Source organism: Neoarthrinium moseri (genome assembly GCF_022829205.1).
Source record: "Neoarthrinium moseri strain CBS 164.80 chromosome Unknown scaffold57_Wmoseri_CBS_16480, whole genome shotgun sequence".
NCBI lineage: Eukaryota > Fungi > Ascomycota > Sordariomycetes > Amphisphaeriales > Apiosporaceae > Neoarthrinium > Neoarthrinium moseri.
Genome location: NW_026055171.1, coordinates 96,915 through 119,453, shown reverse-complemented (window position 1 = coordinate 119,453; position 22,539 = coordinate 96,915). Strand labels below are relative to the sequence as shown.

The window sequence follows — 22,539 nt, the reverse complement described above, 5'->3', positions numbered from 1 at the left end:
CAGAATAATGCCATACTATTATCATGGTCCGTTGATAGTGATTGGTAGCCACCAGGGCGGAAGGGGACACAATTATCCTAATGTTGCACCCTACAAAGCCTGCCGTTTTGTGAGTGAGGATACCCATCAGCGGTGCGTACCTCCCAATCCTCACTGCCAGCGGTGGTTGGTGCCCAGAATACTCCCCATGGGTCTCTGTCCTTCTTGATGCTCAGCAGCCGGGGATAATGTTCCCCAAAGAAGCTCTGTTGCCAATTCGGCTCAGCAGGATCTGCTTCATTGATGTACGCTCCTGAACCGGGTGTCAATTGGCGCCAGGTGTCCATGTATCGATTGATATCTGCTTCGCTTTCTCGAGCTTCCAATGCTGTCTGGATCCCTGTTGTATCTTTGTAGAAGAGCATTGCGTGAAGCACAGCCACACGCCAGGCCGGGTTTACTGCACTATCTTTACCCGGCCAGCCAGCAATCTCCGAGCCAGGTCCGTTGAGAGTACCGTGGAACGTATATCCGGCTTCCACGGCTGTCTGAATCGCGGCCATAGACTGTTGGAACAGCTTGGTGTCATCCCAATGTGTTCGCGGGAAAAGTCGCGATGTATATCGTCGATTGTTTGGAACGGCGCCCCGCCCAGAACCACGAGACCCGTACGGAAAGGACTGCGCTGCTCTTACGTTTCTCACAGCGATCCCCGTTTTGTTAAGGTCATCATACAAGGGTTGCATGAAATTATAGGCTTGGTCCGGAGTTTTTCCTGGTAAGGAAGATGATCCTGTAAAGCGAAAACTGCCGTTGCCAAGTGGATATATGTAGCTGAATCCAATTCCACCGGCCTCCACAACCTTCTTTGTGAAAAGGTAGTATAGGCTAGCCCCCCGCCAGAAGGTCTCAATATCCTTGACGTAGTACCCGAGAGCCGAAGTTCCATTGCCAAAGCTGACATTTGAAGCTGGTGGATTGGGGTCGAAAGCAAAATTTAGGGATGATGAAGTTACGTTGATTCGTGGATGCACCTTGGCGGTAACAGAGGTAACGACGCCGAATGTGCTTCCAGCGCCTCCACGGAGGGCGAAGAACAAGTCCTTGTTATTGTACGGATCAACCGTTATAAAGTTGCCATCGGCAGTCACAACGTTGATCGACAGTGCTTGGTCGGACCCGAGGCCGAATGTTGAAGTGACTGTTGTGTGCCCACCACCACTGAGCCAGCCGCCCACAGCACCCACTGTTCCAACCCCGGGGGCAATGATCGTAACATTAAGATCGACCATCCGGTTCATCAACTCCCATGATTCAGTTCCTGCGGCATATTGAGCCACCGGACCGTCATACTCGCCGATATTGTATTCCTGAGCATACTGGAATTCCTTTAGATTGTGAGTCCAAATGCTGAGAGCACCAGCTCCCGTTGACCTTCCTCCAAAGTCGTGGCCTGTGTTCCTAGTGCCGTGTCAACTCCACCGTTAAGTTATGCCGTGTGGACCACTTACTTAATTACTAGCCTGAGATTCCTATTTCTAGCAAAATTGATTGCTGCTTGAACGTGTTTGACCGTTGTAGCATTCACTACGTAGCTAGCCAAGCCTCCTAACGTACAGTTGCCAGTCGGCGACAGATTGGGTAAGCATGTGCTACCAGTAGGCCATTCCGATAGCACCGTCAATGGATCATCGATGTAAAACCGCGATGAGGTTGCATTCCTGAGCAAATATTGGCATTTCTGTTCGTCATAAGAAGAGCCCTTATAACAGACAGCTCCGGGCGGTAATGGCTGGAGTAAAGCGCCGTCGATAGAACCGTTGAAGCGTCTCCAGTCTTCTGTTGACGGCCATTTTGAGCTTCCAGGAAATTCTCTGCAGTCGGAAAGAGCATGCACGTTGGTTGTATTGTTTGGACTTGGAAAACCTATGTCAGGGAATTTCTCAATGTCGGTAGCATTAAGCTGGATAAACTCAAAAGGTAAAAGAACCGCCGCTAGTCTGACAACGAAGATGGCTAGCAGTATAAAAGACTGGTATAGTAGCATGGCGGGTTGCTTCAGAGTATCGGTTCGGACAGAATCTTGTGTGAATATAAACGAAAACAAGCGACAGTTGAAGGGTGAAAATAACATAATCTGCAAGAAAGTTGAACGTTTTAAGTACCTCAATCTTCAAAGCCTTCCCCCGTACAGAGCGACTGTTACAGTATTGCATGACGGGAATAAAAATGGGGTGTTCTAATTGACCCTCACCCAATAACGACCCGACTCGGGTGACACGGCAGATTCAATAGTCAGTAAATATGCAACGGCAAGCCTACAAGGCAGCTGCTAGACCTGTTGTCTCATTTTAGGATTCGAAATACATTTAACACTACAGGATGCAGCAGCGCCAATCACGCAGATACTCATTTTGGCTAAATGTAGAAGCCCGTGTGCCCGGTGGAAATTGGTTGCTTTGGTCTGGATTCGGACCATGCAGCGTGATATCCTGAACTACAGCATCAATTTGCCTGCCATATTTAAAGATGATTTGATTTTGAATAAGTATCTTTCACTGTTGAGCCTCATGATAAGGCAATACAACCCAGACTTACCCAGAACGAGGCGTGGAGGCGCTCTGTGCACGAGCTATATTGTATACGGGCATGCTACTGGGGCCAAACCTCCAATCTCGTCAGCTACTTGACATGTATGAACACCTGTTCGCACAGTCATATCTCTTGGCTAGCGCGAATGCGTCTCGTCGCCTGGACCTCCACCGAGTGCTTATCGAACACGAAACCACTTCATCCAATGTTACTAGCCTGACCCGTCAATTGGCAATTTATCAGACTAGCGGGCTCGAGCTGGAGGCCTTCAAACCGGCGGTGCGGAAGTAGAGAGTAAGATGCGGCTTGCGGATAATGCAGGCGGCAGATAGTGGATTTCCGCGAGTGATTGGACACCAACTTATCACTTTACATATTCTGATGTTATCGTTCAGTTGCTGTAAATGAAGCCATTAAGTCAACGCACTAACAGGTTTCTGCACAGTTTATCAGTTTGCGGCAACAAATAGATTCGCGCCGCCGGTAAGTGGGTTGAACTCCCGGTGACAGCAATCTCAACGAGTAGGGCGCGGTTCCTGACTGACAGAGATCGGCTAATGAAAGCTGAAGACCACATATTCTCCGCACCAGTCTGCTTCAACTCTCAAATGTCAGCGGATATAACTTGCTTAAACCCGCCCAAACCTTGCTCGCTGTTTAGGGCCAGTGCATCTAGGTATGATTGGCCGCATTCTCCGCAATCACGTGGAGTTTACGAACCCCTTACAGCCGCTAAAGGAAGCTTTTGTTATGATGGGCTAGTGTGATACAATGATGAGAAGCGGACTTAAGCAAAGTGGCCATTATTAATCCGTCAAGGAACGTTTGCATGATTATATTTATAAGTTGGAACTTGATGGCGAATCTTGATTATCGGAAAGCTCAGTCAATCACACCATGACGCTCTTATTGTCAACTCACATTCGAACAACCAGCCTGCGATGGATTCCTCCGCATTATTCAGAGTTGATGGAATTGTTGCCGTAATAAGTGGCGGCTGCACTGGTAACTCTCCAGGGACCTTTATATCTCTACCATGTCTAATACCATCAAGGGCTGGGGCTGATGATGGCGAAGGCTCTCGCAGGAGCTGGCGCAAAGAAGGTCTACATTCTTGGTCGACGTCAAGCACCGTTGGAAGCAGCAGCTACTACCCACCCTGCTATCAGTCCACTGGTATGTGATGTCACCTCAAAGCAGTCACTACAGGCGGCTGCAGACGTTGTTGCCAAAGACTCTGGCTACGTGAACCTCGTTATCGTGAACTCAGGAGCATATGGACCACCACAGGGTTTTGACCCTCAAATGAACATCGACGAGCTTAGAAGGCGCCTATTTGACGACGTTGCAATGGAAGACTTCACAGGCGTACTTCATATCAATATCACGGGGGCATACTTTACGATGCTTGCTTTCTTGGGTCTTCTCGATGCCGGCAACCAGACTGCGCTAAAGGGAGGGTTCGGAGCGCCCCTGACTGCAGAGAGCACGATTCCCTCGGTGCAGAGCCAAGTTGTTTTCGTAGGAAGCGTGGGGTCGTTTAGCCGTGAGCGGTCAGCGCCTCCAGGGTACGCGGGAAGCAAGGCGGCGATTGCGCAGTTGGCGCAGCAAGCCGCAACCAACCTGGCGCCTTATCAGATCAGGGTCAACACCATAGCTCCCGGATGTGAGTTTCCTGGGCCTGTGAGTTGTACGAGACTAGGCTGACCAGCCGTGCAGGGTTCCCGTCGGAAATGGCCTCGCCCATCATGGACACTCGCGACCCTGAATCCGAGGCAGTGGATCATCCAGCATTCATGCCGGCAAGGCGATTCGGCACGCAAGAGGAGATGGCCGGGTCGATATTGTACCTTGCAAGCCGAGCTGGGGCTTACTGCAACGGCTTCGTCCTCCTGAATGACGGAGGCCGGCTTTGTGTTGTCCCATCCACATATTGATGACAGACATCGTTGGGCCGAGGGGCTCTGTCTACGCTGCATATGCCTACCTGATGTGTAGTTCTAACATCATAACCCCTGGGCGAGAGGAGTTGTTGCGTACACAGGTAAGTATACATACTTAGGTACCTAGGTGTCTTTAGCGCATTCCGTACCTACAGCAGGTGGTAGTTGTTCACAATTGAACATGCCAAATTGGAAGGGCGGGGAAAACGACTGTTTATTGTTCCCCCTCCACGGCATAAATTGAAATTGCCATGTTTTGTTTCGAGGACCCAGCGACGCAAAGGGCATGACTCATAGGACGATAGGGGAGTATAGCGTGTCGAGAAAGATCGTATCGGATGAGTTACTACAAGGCGTATATAGACTTATGAGATCCACACACCTATAACTTGGTTTCCATGCCTTATCTGCTGTGTGATGGGTGTGAGCCCGCCTCGTCCCGCATCCTGCTGATCGGGATGGAATCTAGAACGGTCGGCACAAATGCCAACCCCTGCTACTGCGTGCATGGAAAAGTAACAGAGCAAGGTGCTTCTGCAGGCTAGGTCGCTTGAGGGTAGGTCCGGGGGCCCAGGCGACGCTGTGATTGGGCGGCACCAAGGCGCCGGAGCAGCGCTAGCATTCACGCCTCAGATCCCTCAGTTGCCGCCGCTGGCTGGGCCTCCAGGCCTCGAGCCAAAGTCTGGCAGCTAGGGCTGATTCTGGGAAGCTTTGGGAACGGGACCTCCTTGAACCCCCCTCTTCCCCAAGGGCCCATTGGTCCAGACAGGAGGACCCTTATACATAGTAGTTGCTGGGAGGCCCAGTCCAGTCAAGCCGGTGGGCAATTTAGGGCCCCGCTGGTGAGGGATCGACCATCGGCTTCTGCTGGTCTGCAGGTGAATCCCATCTTTCAACTCCATCCCCCAATGTCACGATTTCGACTTCGCCACCACCACCGCAACCTACCTGCCTACCAACCTGCCCCTACCTGCCCGCCGCCTTCTCCTGCCCGACCAAATGACAACGACCGGATTTCGCTGCACTTGTCGCGCCTGATGCGACCGCTTGCGTCCATGTGACCATCGATAGCTTTCCGTCTGTCGAGCCCTGGGCCTCGGGACCTGCCCGTTGCCCCCCCCGCTAGAGCCATGGCTACCGTGTCAGAAGCCGCCCGCGGCCGGGAAACATTCAGGTCAGTCGCCCAAGAACCTCGTCGCCGGGTCCTCTCCTTCCTGGCAGCCCTCTACCAAAGCTGGGCATCTGCCTGACCTCCAAGTGCGCCCGTTTAGATATGCCGCCCCGCAGCTCATGAACCTATCCTACCAGACGGGACCGACGCTCCAATCCTCGGCGCATCTCACATCCAGCGACACCGTCCTGACCGGCTTGGCCCAGCTGGCAGCGCTGCGCTTCAACGCTTCTCGCGCCATCATATCCCTTTTCGACCAGAGCTGGCAGTACGTGGTTGCCGAGGCCACCCCTCAAGGTCCCCTCTCGCCGTCAACACTTTGTCGCCAAGGTTCTGATCGGCTCCTGCTATGCGGCCTCGCTGTGCCCCGTTCGGTCTCCATGTGCGAGCATGTTCTCCAGAACACGCTTGGCGCGTCCCAGCCCACCGACCCCAGATCTTTGCCTGTGTCCGTCATCTCGGATCTGTCCGAGGAGCTGCGCCTGTCCGAGAATCCGTACTTCAAGGACTGGCCACATCGCTTTTACGCGGCCACCCCCCTCCGGACCGCCAGGGGCATCAACATCGGCGTGCTGAGCGTATATGGCGCTGAGGCCAGAAAGGAACTGGACGAGGCCTCGATTGCGCTGATGCAGGATTTGTCCCAATCAGTCATGACTTACTTGGGCGCCATACGCTCTAGGGATGGCCATCGTCGCGCCGATCGTATGGTCCGCGGTGTCGGCTCGTTTGTCGAAGGCCAGGCTAGCCTGGCCGGCTGGCAGGAGGGCCCTAATGTCGACTCGTTCAAGGACGACTTCAGGCTCGAGGGCTCGCTCAACGCGAAGCAGCAGACCCTCCAAGAGAAACAGCGGGTTGAAGTAGACAGCCCTGACGGGAGTCTGAACGGGATTCTGGACACAGAGACGCCGTCTTCCCCTTCTGTGGAGACCAACACCACTCTCAGCCGGCGTCTTGAGGCTGTCGTCATAGTAGATTCCCCGAAACCGGAAGAAAACCCCGAGATGAGCAACCTGAAACATATTCTCTCCAAGGCGGCAAATGTGTTGAGAGAGTCTGTCGAGGTTGAAGGCGTTCTGTTCCTGGATGCAGCGATTTCGTCCTTTGGTGGCGATGTCACTCGCACAGATAACATGCATGGTACCGAGTCGTCGAGCAGTGATGAGGGAAGAGCCTTTCAGTCATCCTTTGCCCAGGATGCGCCTTGTCGTGTGCTTGGATTCTCCGATTCTCTGCGCTCCAGCGTCGATGGTGCACCGGGGTCGACAGTCATACCCGAAAAGTATTTGAGTAAGCTTCTCCGACGGTATCCCCACGGCAAGATTTTCAATTTCGATGGGAACGGCTCCTTGCAGTCATCAGACTCCAGTGATGATGCCTCCTCGGTTCCTTTGACCCCCTCTCCGTCTACACAAGTCTCGCAGCCTGAGAATGCTAGACCACAGCCCGTTAGAAGCAAATCATGGTCTAGAAAGAACGACGGGACGAATATCATCTCACTTTTCCCGGGGGCTCGGAGCGTGGCATTTTTCCCCGTGTGGGACGCACACAGGCAACGCTGGCTCGCCGGCGGGTTTGCCTACACCAAAACAGCAACCCGTACCTTCACAGTCGAAGGCGAGCTTAGTTATTTGATCGCATTCGCGAGCATAGCAACGGCCGAAGTCCAGCGCGCACGCGAAATGCTCCTCAACAAAACAAAGACGGATCTCCTTGGCTCCCTGTCCCACGAATTACGCTCTCCTCTTCACGGCATTGTTCTCGGTGCTGAGCTCCTCCAAGACACAGAGATGGATGTATTCCAGAAGGACGTTCTCAACTCGATCGAGAATTGCAGCCGCACCCTTGTAGATACCATCGATCACCTTCTCGACTGGACTAAAATAAACAAGTTCAAAACATCTACCACAGACCGCCGGAACAGTATCCGGGGGAAACGTGGCGTCTCTTCCAGTAACGACGTGTCCATCGAGACTGGCATGATGAGTATTACTTCAGATGTCGAGGTCGATGTTGTCGCAGAGCAGGTTGTGGAAAGCGTCTTCGCGGGCCATTGCTTTCAGACTCAGTCTGTAACACGGCTCGTCGATGGGCAGGGGTCCCAGGACGCGGATATGGATGCCATGCGCAGACTTGATAGTGCGAAGGCTATAGAGGCTTTAGGTATCCGCGGTAGGTCTGGCCAGATTCAGGTTGTGTTGGGAGATGTTGTGGTCAGCCTCGATATCAATGCTAATTCGCGCTGGGCATTCACCACTCAGCCGGGGGCGATCCGGCGGATACTGCTCAATGTTTTGGGCAATGCACTGAAGTTCACAGCACGCGGATCCGTCAAGATTACCCTACACCAAGAGCCACTGGCTGGGAAACCACAAAACAAGCGCATGGTCTGCTTTACAGTGGCAGATACCGGTTGTGGCATGTCCCAAGAATTTTTGCACCATCGCCTCTTCCGGCCGTTCTCACAAGTAGATAGCTTGACTCCCGGCACGGGTCTTGGTCTTAGCCTGGTGCATAAGATTGTCGGTGCCATGGGTGGTTCGATACATGTACGAAGTAAACTCGGCGTGGGATCGACAGTGGTTGTAAAAGTTCCACTCAGAAAGACGCTGCCGCCAACGCCCGGGGGCTCTTTGCCAACTGATACACAGGCTGAGTTTCGGGCCCAGGTGTGTGAACTGAAGGGACTGCGCGTTGCCATTACTGGCTATTCGTCCGTCGAAGGGATACCCTCTACCGACGTTGCCATGCAGGCCCTGACTGACGAACACGCCATGTTGGTAAAGGTTTGCAAAGAATGGCTACATATGCACATCATTGAGCCCAGTGAAGCCAACCATCTTCTACCGGACCTTATTCTGTGCGGAGCGCACCATTTAGATCAACTTGTGGCGCGGGACCATACTTCAACCCCGACAGTCGCGATATGTCGCAGCGCTCTAGCTGCACGACAATTATCTACATCTCCTCGGTTCATGCGTAAGGATGGTGTGGGTGTTGTCGACTTCATTTCACAGCCGTGAGTATCATCATGATTGTCCTCCCAAAACTCGCTAACCTGTCACTTCTAGCCTTGGTCCTCGAAAGCTTGCGAAGATCCTTCTCCAGTGCTTTAAGCGCTGGTCAAAGCTCCAGGAGTCCGCTCTATCGACGCAAGTACCATCCGAATTCGACGTTGCAGAGACAGCAAGCCCTACGGACACGTCGAAGACGTCGCCGGATGTAGGCCCAGAATACCTTCCCGAACCCGACGTCGAACCTAACGGAGTTGTCGACGACCATGCAGCGGAGCTCCCACCTTCTTTGCCGAAGGGCCCAACAGAACCTTGGTCGATATCGACTGAGCAGCAACCCAAAGAGTTGCAGCGCACAGAACCACAGCACATGGAGCTGGAACAGTTCCCCTCAGAGGGTAGTACTCCTAGAGGGAAGACCGGATCACCGGTCGTTCCTGTCGCTCGTTATTTACTTGTCGAGGATAACGCAATCAACCTCAAAATACTCACCGTATACATGAAAAAACTCGGTCGCGTGTATGAGACAGCCTCAAATGGTCTTGAGGCCTTGGAGACGTTCAAAAAAGGCAACGGCCAGTTCAAGTGCATCCTTATGGATATTTCAATGCCTGTCATGGACGGCTTCGAATCTGCTAGGCACATACGCGCGTTCGAGCGTGACAAGCAGCTTCCCCGCTGCGCCATTTACGCCCTGACGGGATTGGCTTCCGATGATGCGCAGCAAGAGGCATTTGCGAGCGGCCTGGACCTGTTTCTGACGAAACCGGTCAAGCTCGCAGAACTCTCTCAAATTATAGGAAGGGGAACGAGGGACGATCAAAGAGGCACACCGGATATGATTTAGGGTTTATGTTCTTTCTAGCATGGCGCAACCAGAGCAATCGTTTTCTAGAACGGGCAAGGCTTCACCAGCAAGGCGTCAAAATGGATCAGGAGATGACACATGAGGTTATATATCATAGGATTTTTCTCCGGGTGGGGGATACCGATACCAGCCAGCCATTGGCAACAACGTCAACAGCAGAGACATGTTCTGTGAGTACACGAGGAAATCAAGAATATTTCAAAAGCCCCATCCCGTCTTGATCGTCTGTAATCACTTGGCTTTTGAAGTCTGACCTGTGACTGTTCGTAGCCGCTGTTGAGAAGTTAGGTGGCACCTTGACGCATCGGCTTCTGTATGTGATGTGACTTATATCTCAATGACAGTGACCAATCCCAACCGCTGGCGGATGCGGGGAATTTTCAGTGAAAGGGTCACTATAGAGAGAATCAGGTTTGCTGAATTCGTATGGAACCATGAATATGCTGAGCCTTATCCGGCGAGGATCGACGTTGTCCGTCATACAGGTGGTCTTGACACAAGGGACATAATAAGTCTAATGCCTTCCGTCCACGTTAGCTTCTACTACCGACAGGGGCTGTCCGGAGCTGTAGCCGAAAGAAAACCCTTGCAACGCGGGTGGCCAAGTATATATCCAACCGAGACAACTGCAAAGCACCCTATAGGGGGCGACATCGTATGGTTGCGGTACGGGGCGGACCGTTGTTATCAGTGTTTGCACGCGTGACCAATTCGCTTGACCGACATGATCGGCTCTGCAATCTCTATATGGAACCTCTATGCGACAAGCCTCGGCGACGGCGTGGCCCGCAAACGCTGGGACGACCTGTCAATCGGACCGCTGTAGGGACGTGAGGCGATTTCTCTTAGTCAGGCCGGGCGCTGATTGGCCGCGCCGCCCTGGCCGGTGGGTGCAGAAAATTTCCTCCCGCTCCCTAGCGCGCCTCCGGCCGGGCGCTCTGCAGGGCCCGGATTCCAACGTCACCTCACGAAGATCGCGTGGTGAGGTTTCAGCGTGCTCCCATAGCTCTCTTTGCCAGTACGAGAAAATTTTCATGGGTGATGGGCGGACCCGCGATATGGAGCTCGTCCAGGCTCCGCGACCGCGCGCGACGTCGCCGCTCGCGCATAGCGTCGGTAGGTACAGATTTCCATATTAAAGCTTTGGAGCTCCAGTGAGCCCCCGAGCCCGAGGAGGTGTTTTCTGTCTTTCTGTGGTAGTAGAGCTGCTTTACAAGTCGAAGAGCGTGTCCCCTTCTCCTTCACACGACCACCTCCCATCTTCCCCGTCGTGACTTGTGCGCCGTCTGCCCGCAGCGGACGCTCCAGGAAGAATCAATCATGATGATGGAGAAGTCAACGGACCTCGAGGTCAAGCCGGCCAGCGACGCCTCGGGCTCCAACTCGCTCAATGGCTCCAAGGACATCGAGGCCGCCGACACCCAGCTCAAGCGTGGCATGCAGAGCCACCATCTCCAGTTCCTCGCCATCGGTGGCACGATAGGTACCGGGCTTTTCCTGGGTAGCGGTACCGCCCTGTCGACATCCGGTCCGGTCGGCACCCTCATCGCCTTTGTCTTCGTCGGCACCATCGTCTTCTCGGTCATGGTGAGCTTGGGAGAGATGGCCAGCTTCATCCCCGTCCCCGGCTCGTTCACGGTTTACGCCTCCCGATTCGTCGACCCGTCTCTCGGTTTTGCCATGGGTTGGATCTACTGGTTCAGCTGGGCCATGACATTTGCCCTGGAACTCACGGCGGCCGGTATCATCATCCAGTACTGGAACAAGTCTCTCAGCATCGCTATCTTTATTGCCGTCTTCTGGGTCGTTTTCACGTGCATCAACTTGCTCCCGGTGCGGTGGTTCGGCGAGATTGAGATGTACCTCTCGAGCATCAAGGTCGTGACCATCATTGGCTTCATCATCTTCGCCATTTGCATCAACGCCGGTGCTGGCGAGCAGGGATATCTCGGCTTTCGCTACTGGGTGACTCCTGGCCCGTTCGCCGAGTCCATCTACACGGGTGCGACCGGCAAGTTCGTGGGCTTCTGGTCGGTCCTAGTGACCGCTGGATTCAGTTACCAGGGTTCCGAGCTTGTGGGTGTAGGAGCCGGCGAGACGGCCGACCCCGCCAAGGCCGTCCCTTCGGCTATCCGCTGGACATTCTGGGGTATTTTCAGTCTCTTCGTATCGACCATCTTCTTCATCGGTCTGCTCGTGCCCTACGACAACGGTGGATTGCTGGGAGATTCCAGCGATGCGTCTTCGTCGCCGTTGGTGATTGCCTGTAACCTGGCTGGCGTGTCGGTCCTGCCCGACATTATCAACGCCGTCCTCCTCACTGCCGTGCTCTCGGCCGCACAGTCGAACTGCTACAGTGGCAGCCGAATCATCGTTGCCTTGGCCGACGAGAGTCACGCGCCCAAGTTTATGGCACGCCTCAACCGAAACGGCACCCCGTACGTCGCCGTGTTGTTTACCTCGGCTTTTGGCTTGCTGGCTTTCCTCAACCTGTCCTCGAGTGGTGCCGATGTCTTCAACTGGTTCATGAACATCACGGCAATCGCCGGTTTCATCACCTGGTCTTGTATCAGCGTCTGCCACCTGCGCTTCATGAAGGCTCTCCGAGTCCAAGGCCTGTCCCGAAACGACCTGCCATACCGAGCCCCTTGGATGCCGTACCTCGCATGGTACGGGCTGTTCTTTTTCATCCTGATCCTGCTTACTAACGGGTTCACCGTGTTCATCGAGTGGAACACCAGCGACTTTTTCGCTGCCTATATCAGCTTGGTGATCTTTGTAGTGTTGTTCGTGGGACACAAGGCCGTACGCCGTACGAAGCCTATTAAGCTTGCCGAGATTGACTTGAATCGTGGCCGGGTAGATCAATGATCAGAATCTATGGGTTCGGCCACTGTAGTAATGTAGGATTATAATAATGATTGATGTGTGACAACATATCTCATGGTTTTGATGGCTGTGGTGAGCTGTGAATAATTTGAATTTGGTGTAAAGAGATCTGATGTGATGTAGTATAACTACCACGAGATACCTATGCAGCGCCCATCGCTGGTAGTGGATCATATATAATCCTAAATGACACCTTTCCCAATGCAACGCCAATTCCATATGTTTGTGATGATTCCGATGATGCTGTTGGAAAGAAGAAAGAAACAAAAACAAGGAACCACCCGAGAGATTGATTGCTGCTTCCATGTGTCCATGTGGAGAGCATCTTGTCACCACCTATGCTCAAAACGCCAATGCCCTTGTTCGTAAATCATGATATCGTAAGTCGCAAGTGCTATAGTAGCTAATAACCCTCAAACATACTCGCGCATGGAAGAGCGTCCTTTTGTCAGGGAGTCGGAGTTGTGTCTCGAAGACCTTGGGGAGGAGCTCGGCGATGCCACAGGGGACGACGCAGGTGAGCTGATAGGGGATCCTGCCCAGTCGGTCTCGACCGAGCTTCGTGATGGGTAGGGATAGTCCTTGGGCCACTTCTCGTTAAGAGAAGGCTGTGGCTTTCTCTGCCAGCGGTTGGGTGTCACCCGGGCGATGATTTTCTCCCAGCCAAGTGCACATGCCAGGATGCCGCCGCCGAGAACGACGACTAACACAACGACCACCACGATGGTGACGATCAAGGAGCTCATGTTGTTTTTGGCTGTGTGTGGTGGGTGTAGGGTCCAGATGGTGGAGGTCTTGGACGACGGCAGGGGACAGGGGTATCAGAACTTGTGTGACAGGGTCACAACGAGTGAGAAGCGGGCCGGTAGCTCGTGGTATTCTGGGGTTACAACGAAAACACGACCTGCAACTCTACTCGGGGTCCCGGGTCGAAATATATCGTGCTACGCATTCCGCGACCGCTACTTAGTATCCGAAAGATCCGACGTCATGCCCCGCGAAAGCAGCGGTGATGCCGCGCACGCAAGCGATCAGTGCGAACTCGCGGCCCTAGACCAGTGTGTCCCACTGATCAAAGCGTCGAGCCCGCCATGCATCCCTGGGCATTCGGGTAGCACGAGGACTTGCTAAACCGTAGCGAGCTTGGGCTGAAGCCATGCTCACCATGGTGTACGGGAGGCGGCTGACGATTCGCTGTGCGTGGCGCGCTAGCCAACGCCATTGCGGGCGCCGGGGCGTCCCCTCCAGTCCCGGATCGTGCGGCTATGACATCTGAAGTCTAAAACGACGCAGAAATGGGTACCCAGGCCCCAGTTGCCAGCATCGTCCCGCTGCCAGCACCCGGGTATCAAGTGCCCTATCGAGACCCTTGCTGTCGTCATTGACTTTTATGGAGTCTGTAGGGTCCCTGCTGGGGAGCCATGGAGCCATGGAGTAGGACTGGCAGAGACGGGGGTGTCTAGAAAAAGTTCAGCCCAAAGGAAGCCCTGTGAGCCAACCACCCGTTTCCCCCAACCTCCCACCAACGGACCCTGCTGAGAGTTCTTGCTACTGGGGTTGGCACACGCAAACACTCGACACTCTGTCAGCGGGATCGTGCATTAAGCGCCCGCTAAAGCCCTTGCGACAACTCTGGCTCGGGACTGCGGCTCATCAGCGCAGGTGAGGCTGCGGACATCGGACTGCCGTTGGATCCATTGGATCGCAGGCTTACGACTCTTCTCGCCCTTGGCTTTTCCTTGGCTGGCTCGTGGGTTTGCCGGGAACTCCGTCTGTGGCTCCTGTGAGCGAATCCCCTGAGAATCACTGAATATCACCGAAACGTCTCTTGAAGATCAGACGGGGCTGCAAGCTGAACAAGTTTCTTGATTTCGGTGTGACATGATGCTTAGCGTAGATCGAGTCGTGACTTGCTTTGTCTGTCGCAGGGATTGGCCGATGCGATGGAATCAATGCCCTTACTCAACCATCAATCATCGAACTAAAACAGCCAGCTCGACGCCTATTTGGGACATGAGATGCTCTCGTCCTCGCAGCTTATTGGTCCAATTTCACGTGCATTTCGATCCGACAGGCACATGTCTCTACAGGGATTGAGACCATGAAGTAATTGCAGATCACCGCGCATAACTAGTTCTATGCCACTTTTGCAATGGCAAGTTGACCGCAGCACCCACAAAATATGCGAGATTCCCTCACAAACAGCTGCATCGAGATCAACGTTTCCATGTGAATCGACCAAGAATCATGTGCTCACGGTGAATACTGCGGGGTGACGAAAGCGCAGCATGTGGCTTTTATTTCATCGAGGACTGAGGCGTGGTGAAGCCAACTGATGGTAACCTCTTTCCAAGAGTGACAAAGCCCCACGGAAGATGCAGCCTCCATATCTATTGTATTGCGACGATTACACAAGCATGATTGAACCAAGACCCTCCGGAACATTTCCACCACTCTAGTGACCAGTACGCCGCATATGCATCCCTTTCCCTTACTCATCGTCGTTGTCTTCGTCGTCTTCCTCTGAGGGTGAGTCGAATATCTCTGGGTGAAGGATTTCCGCCTCCTGGGGCGCGTTCCTCATACGTTCGATCCCCGCGAGGATTGACTCCAGTGCCCAGACATGGGAATTCGAGTCTGACAAGACCGGGTCTTCCTTCAGCTCCTCGAGCTCTGCTTCCATCAGTCGAACTCGGTTTGCGAAGTCCTCCTTCAGCTCCTCGTACTCGTCGGCGAATCTGACAGCAGCCAGTGCCTCTAGGGCTGGGGACAAGTCGCCGGGTTCAATCATGTCCCAGTCAGGTCCTTCATGCTTGTCAAAGTCACGCCGAATTTTCAGAAAGCGACGGGATCGCGTTTCCCTCTGGCATGACAAGCATTCAGCCACCATCAGATCAGCCTTGAGAACGTTTCTGGGCTCCACAAGGCGATGCGCCTCCAGGGGATGACCGCATGCAGTGTATTTGAACTCTTCACGACACTTGGGGCAGTGTACCTGGGGTCCCTGCTGGTTGTAGAGTTGCTGGAACCATGTGGTGATACACAAAGTCATGAACCTGTGTCCATGCTCGCAAGGGAGGGTTGTGAACTGGGTAGAGAGGGCATCGTCGAAGCAGATCTCACAGTTTTCGTAGCCCTCGATGCTGGGCGGCGGTGACTCTGTGGCTGAGACGCGTTGGCCATCCGATCCTGCCCCAGTACTACAAGCCTCGGCGCGGGTGATGGAGCTGGGCTCATCATCTACGTCTAGGGTGGTAGAGGTGTCGCTCGAGTCGTTACTGGCCATAGCTTGGCTTGGCTTGGCTCGCCCTGAGGTCAGCTGGTGGACAGGTTCTTCGAGGAGGAATTTGAAAGGCAGCCCCAGATGTCTCGCTGCTGTTCCTGTAGCGAGGCGTGTTCTTGGTGTTTCAAGGCGCTCGAAGATGAAAAGTCCACAACGAGTGTGATTGCCAGGAATCCAAGACGCCTGTGGCGTTGGGTTCCTGAGGTTCCCAGCAACCGATAGCGCTCAATGGACCGTGTCAAGTCCAGAGAGAACGCGCCACGGGTAAAAGTCTCCAAAAGCGCAGCATTGCGGTCGAAGGGACAACGGAGTTCCATGGTTATTCCATATTACGCCAGCGGCATCTCATGGTGAGTTGAAGCCTACGGCATCGTAAACTTCGCCGCTGATGCCACAAACACTCATGGAGACGCAAATCTGTGAAGAAATAGGAGGCCGATCAGGTATTCCTAGCTACACTACATACTACGCCGCTCCGATGCTTGTGCGTTATAAAGGTGGAAATACAGACCATGTTTGGTTCATTTGGTGCTTTGATGGTTTGCCAGAGGCGCTTCGTCCTCCTGGGCATTAGTGGCTCTAGACAATACTTTTGCGTCATGTCCAAGACAGAAAGGACAGATGATTGAGCGTATATTTTGTAGACTTCGACGTGTGCTTGGAGAATAAGAGAATAATACCAAGACCTGACGTTGGTCTCGGTCCCTAGATCACCACGTTGCTCCGATGTGACCTCGAATTGGACGCCCAAGACCAAATGGCCCGTGCTGATGACGTACCGGCAAATTGGAGCCCGGGTCGGTACCGCATTAGGAAGCTGCAAATGAGGTGTCAAGAACTGGTGAATTGGGACTGGAATACATATATTGCAGCGATCACTCAACCTACACGCCGACGGCTCATGAAGCAGTTTGCCAAGCACTTGCGCTTGCTCACAAGATACCAGACAACCATGGCGCGCGATATTGCCCTCCAGCAGAGCCGCGACGCGAACAGGCAGATCAACCCGCGGATCCTCGACACGTTTGGCGACTACTTGAAGTTCTCAAGCTCCAGATCTACAGCCGACGCGGCGCAGGTAATCGCCAACAGTGTCGTCGAGAAGGGGGAGGATGCAGCTGAGGGAGCATTGTGGTCTGCCTGGGCCGACCTGATTAGCATTGCGGAGCAGGTACCCCACGACCACCCCGCCCAAGATAAGCTCGTGAGGGTCGTTCGGGAACTGGCTCTCTTGCCCGACGCCGGCATCAAAGTATGGGATGTAAGAATTCAATCTGTTCTCGCGAGGGGGCCATGGTTGTGTGTACTAATACGGGCTGCTGCAGTCACGTTTATGGGCGGATCTCCCCGTCCTGAGTGCGCAAGTGAGGGAATGGCTCAACGGACCCAAGACCCCAGAAAACGATGAAGAAAAGGCGGAGATAACCAGAAAGTGGGTCAACTCCAACGCCTTCTTCGCCAGACTAAATGCTGCCGGTGTTCTTCGATCCGAAGACCACTCCATCTGGATGCTGCGGGCCGCTCTGGAGGAAGACATCACCACGACCCCGCTGCTCGTCGACTGCCGTATCATGACGGCTGCTCAAATCATCGAGCACAATGGGCCCCTGTTATACCAACAACTCCAGGCGGGTAGAAAACTGGACGAGACAGAGGAGCGGATGTTCAAAGGCGGCTCGCTATTCGACGGCGATTCGGGCCTGAATGCGAAACGGTGGGAGTTCTGGATTTCTCGGTTCAGGGACTTGGCAGGGAAGACAGCGACAGAAGACGTGAGGGCAGCATCTCTTCGTGCAGCCAGGCTAATGGAGATATGGCATGGGTGAGTCAGGCAGGCAGGCAGGCAGGCAGGCCTGTGTCGGGTCTCATGTTTGCGGCGTCATATCGAATACACAGATGTAGGCGAAAGGAGCTACCATGTCGAAGAGCACCGATAACAGGTTGCCTTACATTAGTCGTCTTGACTGTCCCCTACCTCCGCAAAGGTAATGAATAGCAAGACATTTCGAATCCCGGCCGAGTTCTTCTATACTCATAAACAGGGCATTTCATATGATCAGACACCGAGGAGATATATCTTAGGTGAAGTTTCGAGTAGAAGAACCGCGCTGGTCGCAGCACATGCGACAACGTATGGTGATGGGGACTTCTCAATACGACAAGGTCGACTCATTCTGCCTCACCGAATTTCGGCCTATGCATTTACTCATTTACAAGCATCTTTACTGTCTAAGCGGATTCCAAAATTGGCTGAGAAAAGGGAGAGTGGTATACATGCCATCGCTCAGGTGATTATAGCATGCGCCTTTCTCGGTAAATTCCGTAGCATCAAGTTGGGTATCTGATTTGCACTATCATCTCTATGTGGCCATTGGCTACAATTGTCTGATGTTCCAAGCACAGCCACCCAGCTGAACTGGCGATCAAAGTCGAATTACCCCGCGCTCAGCCTCGCATCATATGGCGAGCTGAACGCCATAGTCTTCTGATGAGGTACTCTTACTTTACCTCTGAAGTGGCATTGAAACGGCTGCCGTAGGGTACAGCAGCAGATCTCACCAAGCATGGCTGCTACCTCTAGGAGACCTGGACAGCGGCATGGCTTGTTTGTGTTACATATCCCATCAGGCTCCCCCAACGTCTGCAAGGTCGAGTAGGTTCTCATTCATCGTGAACTTCTACCACACCCGCACAGCACAGCTTACAATCCCCTTAGTATAGTTGCTCTTCATGGGCTGAATGGCGATGCATTCAACACCTGGTCTGAGAAAGATGGTCACTTGTGGCTGCGTGACTCACTGCCAGCTCATGTCCCCGAGGCGCGAATATTCACTTATGGCTACGATTCGGCTGTCTTCTTTAGCAGTTCGACCATGACCCTTGACGGGTTTTCCCGGGACTTGCTGTCGAGTCTTGATCATGAGCGGCGCCGTGACGACAGCAGACAAAGGCCCCTTATCTTTATCTGCCATAGTCTTGGAGGCTTGCTTTTCAAACAGATGCTGATCTCGGGAACTCTGGCTGGCGAAGAATACAAGGACTTGATTAATAGTACCCAAGGTGCCATTTTTATGGGAACACCGCACCGCGGGTCCATCTCAGCAAGTTATGCCAGCATATTTTCCAGACTAGCGAACGTGGCGACATTTGGCAGCGGTGTCAGGTCAGATTTGCTGGCAGCTCTAAAGACATCATCACCGATTCTGGAACAAATCACGCAGCAGTCGAAGAATTTGCTCAAGTCTCTGTCGATTATTTCGCTCTACGAACAGAAGCCACTCGGGCCTTCGCTGATTGTCGAACCGTTCTCCGCCATCCTCGGTCTCCCGAATGAGCGGACTATCCCGATCAATGAAGATCACCGGCAGATTGCCAGGGTTTCGCCTCGGAACGAGCATCATTTCAATGTTGTAAAGAATGCGGTCGTCGACCTCGTGGAGGAGTGCATTTTAGGGGACGACGAAGCCAAGTGCAAGCCTTTACTCGATGCTTTGTACTGCTATGACTACAGATCATCTCAGCTCCGACCCCGACAGCCACACACGGGAACCTGCGGGTGGCTTTTTCGCCACGAAGCATTTCGGAAATGGTCCAGATCAGATCAAACATCAATGCTGCTCCTGTCGGGCCCTCCCGGCGCGGGCAAAAGTGTCCTAGCTAGGTATGCTGTGGAGGAGATCCAATCAGGCTCTCGGGATACCGGTCTAGTCGACGATTTCAAAGTTGCAAGCTTTTTCTGTTCTCATGACCCGGATGGTTCCACAACAGATGAGACAGTTCTTCGATCCATCCTCCACCAGCTTCTGCAGCTTCTTCCTCAAGGGCAAAGTCTTGTGCGGAACCGGCTGGAGAAACGGGTGAATTACATGGTAACGATTTCAACGACAACAGATAAGTTGTGGCCAGCAATTGTAGACCTTCTAGGTATGGAGAAAATGAATCGATGTGTTATTGCGTTAGATGCCATCGATGAACTCGCAACAGACTACGCTATTTCGCTCCTTTCTGGATTCTGGAACGTCGTGGCAGAACTCAAGACGCAACATCCTGGCCACCAGGTAAAAGTATTATGCTCGAGTCGATATAATTTTGCGCATTTGCCAGAAATGGAGTCCGTTTTGGTGGTCCATATGTCACCTTCATTAAACCGGCCGGGGGTGGAAAGCTATATCAAATTCTGCATCGAGGATTTCGAAAAGAAGAATAGGAGCTTCGCTGACTCTGTCGGACATCATGACAAACAGCAGATACTGAAGAAGATAACAGGCCGTGCATCTGGCATGTTTCTGTGGGCGGTTGTGGCCTGGGAGTCGTTCAAAAAGGGTATCCTTTGGAACAATGAACAGGTCCGGAAGAAACTGAAGCAACTGGATTCAAACCCTGCTGGAATCGACGATCTTTTCGAAGAGATGATAAACAGGGTCCCAAAGGATGTACGACAACACATGTGGGCTATATTCACAATTATCGCCATTGCAAGACGACCACTCAAAGAAATGGAACTCACCATTCTTCTGACCCTTTTCTTATCTGACGAATCTCCCTCGTCATCCACAGATATCGATCTGTTGAGAAACGTTGCTGAGTCCATCAGTCAGCATTTCCCGGAGTTCGTGGTCATCCAGAGCGACGGGACTTTCACATTTGTTCACCTCTCGTTTAATGAGTATTTGTATGCATCTTGGTCGAGGAAACACCCAGGCTGGCTTGATAAAGCACACTATCAAATGGCACAAGCCTGTCTCGATTACCTCGGATTGGAGGATTTGGTTCAGGCTTCAAAGGTAACTCCAACGGAAGGTAAACTCTCCACCATGTCTCCAGACGTTACAAAACACGCTACTCATTCTGCACAGATATTGTTTTCGACCACCCCCTCCTCGAATACTCGGCCAACTTCTACTTGAATCATTTGCAAAGAGTCAATCATCGGGATGATATCTGGCTCAAATACGCCGCAATGGGATCGTCGCAAAGTGTATTCGCGGTGACAAAGTTCACAGGCAGTTCCCTGTTAGGTGTGCCTTATATCAGTCCCCTCAACGTGGTAGCGCTCCTCATTGGCTCTCAGGAACTAGTGAGGAGGTTCCACGAGAACGGGTACGATATCGATGACAAATGGAATGCCAGATCAGGCGAGTGGAGAGCCGTTCAAGGTTGCTCATTCCGTCTCCACGAGAAGAAAATGAAAGAGATGATGCTGCTGTTGCTGGAACTTGGCGCCAACCCGAACGACCCCCATGAGTCAGTATCGGAAACCATCTTGCAGAGCACGATTCGCTCGGGAGAATGGGATATCTTCCAAATCATCATGGACAACCCGAAGACGGACCTCGACCGACAAAACAGAAGGGGCCAAGCGGCGTTGCACTCGCTGATACCGCATGGCACGGATGAAGTCTTGGAAAAGTTTCTTGAGAATGGAGTGTTCGATGTGAATGCACAAGATGCTGTGGGTTATACCGCACTTCATCTGGCCACATATATGCGTAAACTTAGCCGGATGAAGAAGCTCCTCCAGGTACCAGGAATCCGTATCGACATCATTGACAAGCAAGGCCGCACTCCTTTGGCGTTGGCAACGTACTGGGGCCATGCCGATGCTGCTCGGGTGTTGATTGGAGCTTCTGCTGCGTCCCCGCTGCCAGAACCAGGGCAACTAAGTCCCCTGATCTGCGCATTCATCCAGGATAATCAAGGCCTAGCTGATATGCTCTTGAATCACTGTGGTTTCACCGGACTAATAAAGCATATTGACCTTTCAGGGAAAGGAGTGCTGCATCACGCTGCCTTAAACAACTGGCCCAACGTCATCAACACATGCATACTCAATTGTAACGACGGTAGCATCCTGGACCAGATTGACCACTCCGGAAGTACTGCGCTCCACTATGCAGCTGCCAAAGGCAATACTGTATGTTGCAGGGTCCTGAAGTCTCATGGTGCCAGCTCCATCGTGCAGGATCGAAACGGCCGCACGGCGGCTCAAGCTGCCCTGGACATGGGTTTCAAGGATACGATCGCGGCTTTGCTCGACTACTCGGATGTCGACGTGAACCAAAGGGACCACCAAGGCAGGAACCTTGTCCATTGGGCGGCTTCGTTGGATTGCTTAGATATCATGCAGAGGGTCGTGGGGTTTCCGGGGGCGGATCTGTACCGAAGAGACAACATGAGTCTAATGCCAGTCGACATAGCGTTTCGGTGTTCGAGCGCCAGGGTTGGGCGCTTTCTGTCAGAAGAGATGCGCAGGCGGTTCCCCAGCGTCCCCTTCACGTACTATCCTTGGGATTTGCTCTATCAAAGCCCCGTCGTCACCGATGTTGAGGACTACTGGAAGATCGAAGACAGAGACAAGGACCTCCTCGACAGGGAGGCACGAAGGAGGCAGATTACGGCCCAGGAACAAGCACTCATATATCAACAGTATCCTCCAGATTTGTGGGCACTAACAGAGCAGGCCCCACCCGAGTCTAGGATACAGGCACCTCTGGTAACTCCCGCGCGAGGAGGCGTGGAGCTTGCATAGATTCGACTGTTCCTTTGCACATGTGTTCAATTCGCTATGATCCCGTAATTCTACATTAGAGGATGTAATATTGTCTGCCCTTACTTTGAAATCCACACGTGTTACAACATAAAACCAAAGTATATGGCACCCTCTCTGAAGAAGAAAAACCGACTCACAACGCTTTCTGTCATGTGTGTGTGACTTTGCCTTCTGATTAGAACCTTCAAGAGCTCTTTCCATTGAATGCTTTTACAACTCTGATATTTGAGATGAAGAGTCTGCTTGAGTC

General features: G+C 53.0%; 7 protein-coding genes across 7 annotated transcripts; 4 read left to right on the top strand and 3 right to left on the bottom strand.

The window, feature by feature from the left end:
- Positions 1–77: 77 nt before the first annotated feature.
- On the bottom strand, positions 78–2,026 carry JN550_010687 (uncharacterized protein; the record flags this gene model as incomplete). The annotated part of the gene is made up of 3 exons (XM_049308969.1): positions 78–1,440; positions 1,491–1,533; positions 1,597–2,026. 3 exons carry the CDS (start codon positions 2,024–2,026, stop codon positions 78–80), a joined length of 1,836 nt encoding a protein of 611 aa, XP_049167343.1.
- A 1,613-nt stretch (positions 2,027–3,639) lies between these two features.
- JN550_010686 (uncharacterized protein) lies at positions 3,640–4,508 on the top strand (the record flags this gene model as incomplete). Its single annotated transcript, XM_049308968.1, has 2 exons — positions 3,640–4,237; positions 4,291–4,508. 2 exons carry the CDS (start codon positions 3,640–3,642, stop codon positions 4,506–4,508), a joined length of 816 nt encoding a protein of 271 aa, XP_049167342.1.
- Positions 4,509–5,644: 1,136 nt separating this feature from the next.
- On the top strand, positions 5,645–9,546 carry JN550_010685 (uncharacterized protein; the record flags this gene model as incomplete). The annotated part of the gene is made up of 3 exons (XM_049308967.1): positions 5,645–5,688; positions 5,786–8,704; positions 8,757–9,546. The coding sequence occupies 3 exons, from the start codon at positions 5,645–5,647 to the stop codon at positions 9,544–9,546; spliced, it is 3,753 nt and encodes a 1,250-aa protein (XP_049167341.1).
- Positions 9,547–10,887: 1,341 nt separating this feature from the next.
- On the top strand, positions 10,888–12,438 carry JN550_010684 (uncharacterized protein; the record flags this gene model as incomplete). The annotated part of the gene is made up of 1 exon (XM_049308966.1): positions 10,888–12,438. The coding sequence occupies one exon, from the start codon at positions 10,888–10,890 to the stop codon at positions 12,436–12,438; it is 1,551 nt and encodes a 516-aa protein (XP_049167340.1).
- Positions 12,439–12,869: 431 nt separating this feature from the next.
- JN550_010683 (uncharacterized protein) lies at positions 12,870–13,202 on the bottom strand (the record flags this gene model as incomplete). The annotated part of the gene is made up of 1 exon (XM_049308965.1): positions 12,870–13,202. The coding sequence occupies one exon, from the start codon at positions 13,200–13,202 to the stop codon at positions 12,870–12,872; it is 333 nt and encodes a 110-aa protein (XP_049167339.1).
- A 1,745-nt stretch (positions 13,203–14,947) lies between these two features.
- Positions 14,948–15,742, bottom strand: JN550_010682 (uncharacterized protein; the record flags this gene model as incomplete). The annotated part of the gene is made up of 1 exon (XM_049308963.1): positions 14,948–15,742. The coding sequence occupies one exon, from the start codon at positions 15,740–15,742 to the stop codon at positions 14,948–14,950; it is 795 nt and encodes a 264-aa protein (XP_049167338.1).
- A 400-nt stretch (positions 15,743–16,142) lies between these two features.
- On the top strand, positions 16,143–22,268 carry JN550_010681 (uncharacterized protein; the record flags this gene model as incomplete). Its single annotated transcript, XM_049308962.1, has 7 exons — positions 16,143–16,223; positions 16,449–17,000; positions 17,065–17,561; positions 18,143–18,232; positions 18,279–18,392; positions 18,456–20,539; positions 20,596–22,268. 7 exons carry the CDS (start codon positions 16,143–16,145, stop codon positions 22,266–22,268), a joined length of 5,091 nt encoding a protein of 1,696 aa, XP_049167337.1.
- Between the last annotated feature and the right edge of the window lie 271 nt (positions 22,269–22,539).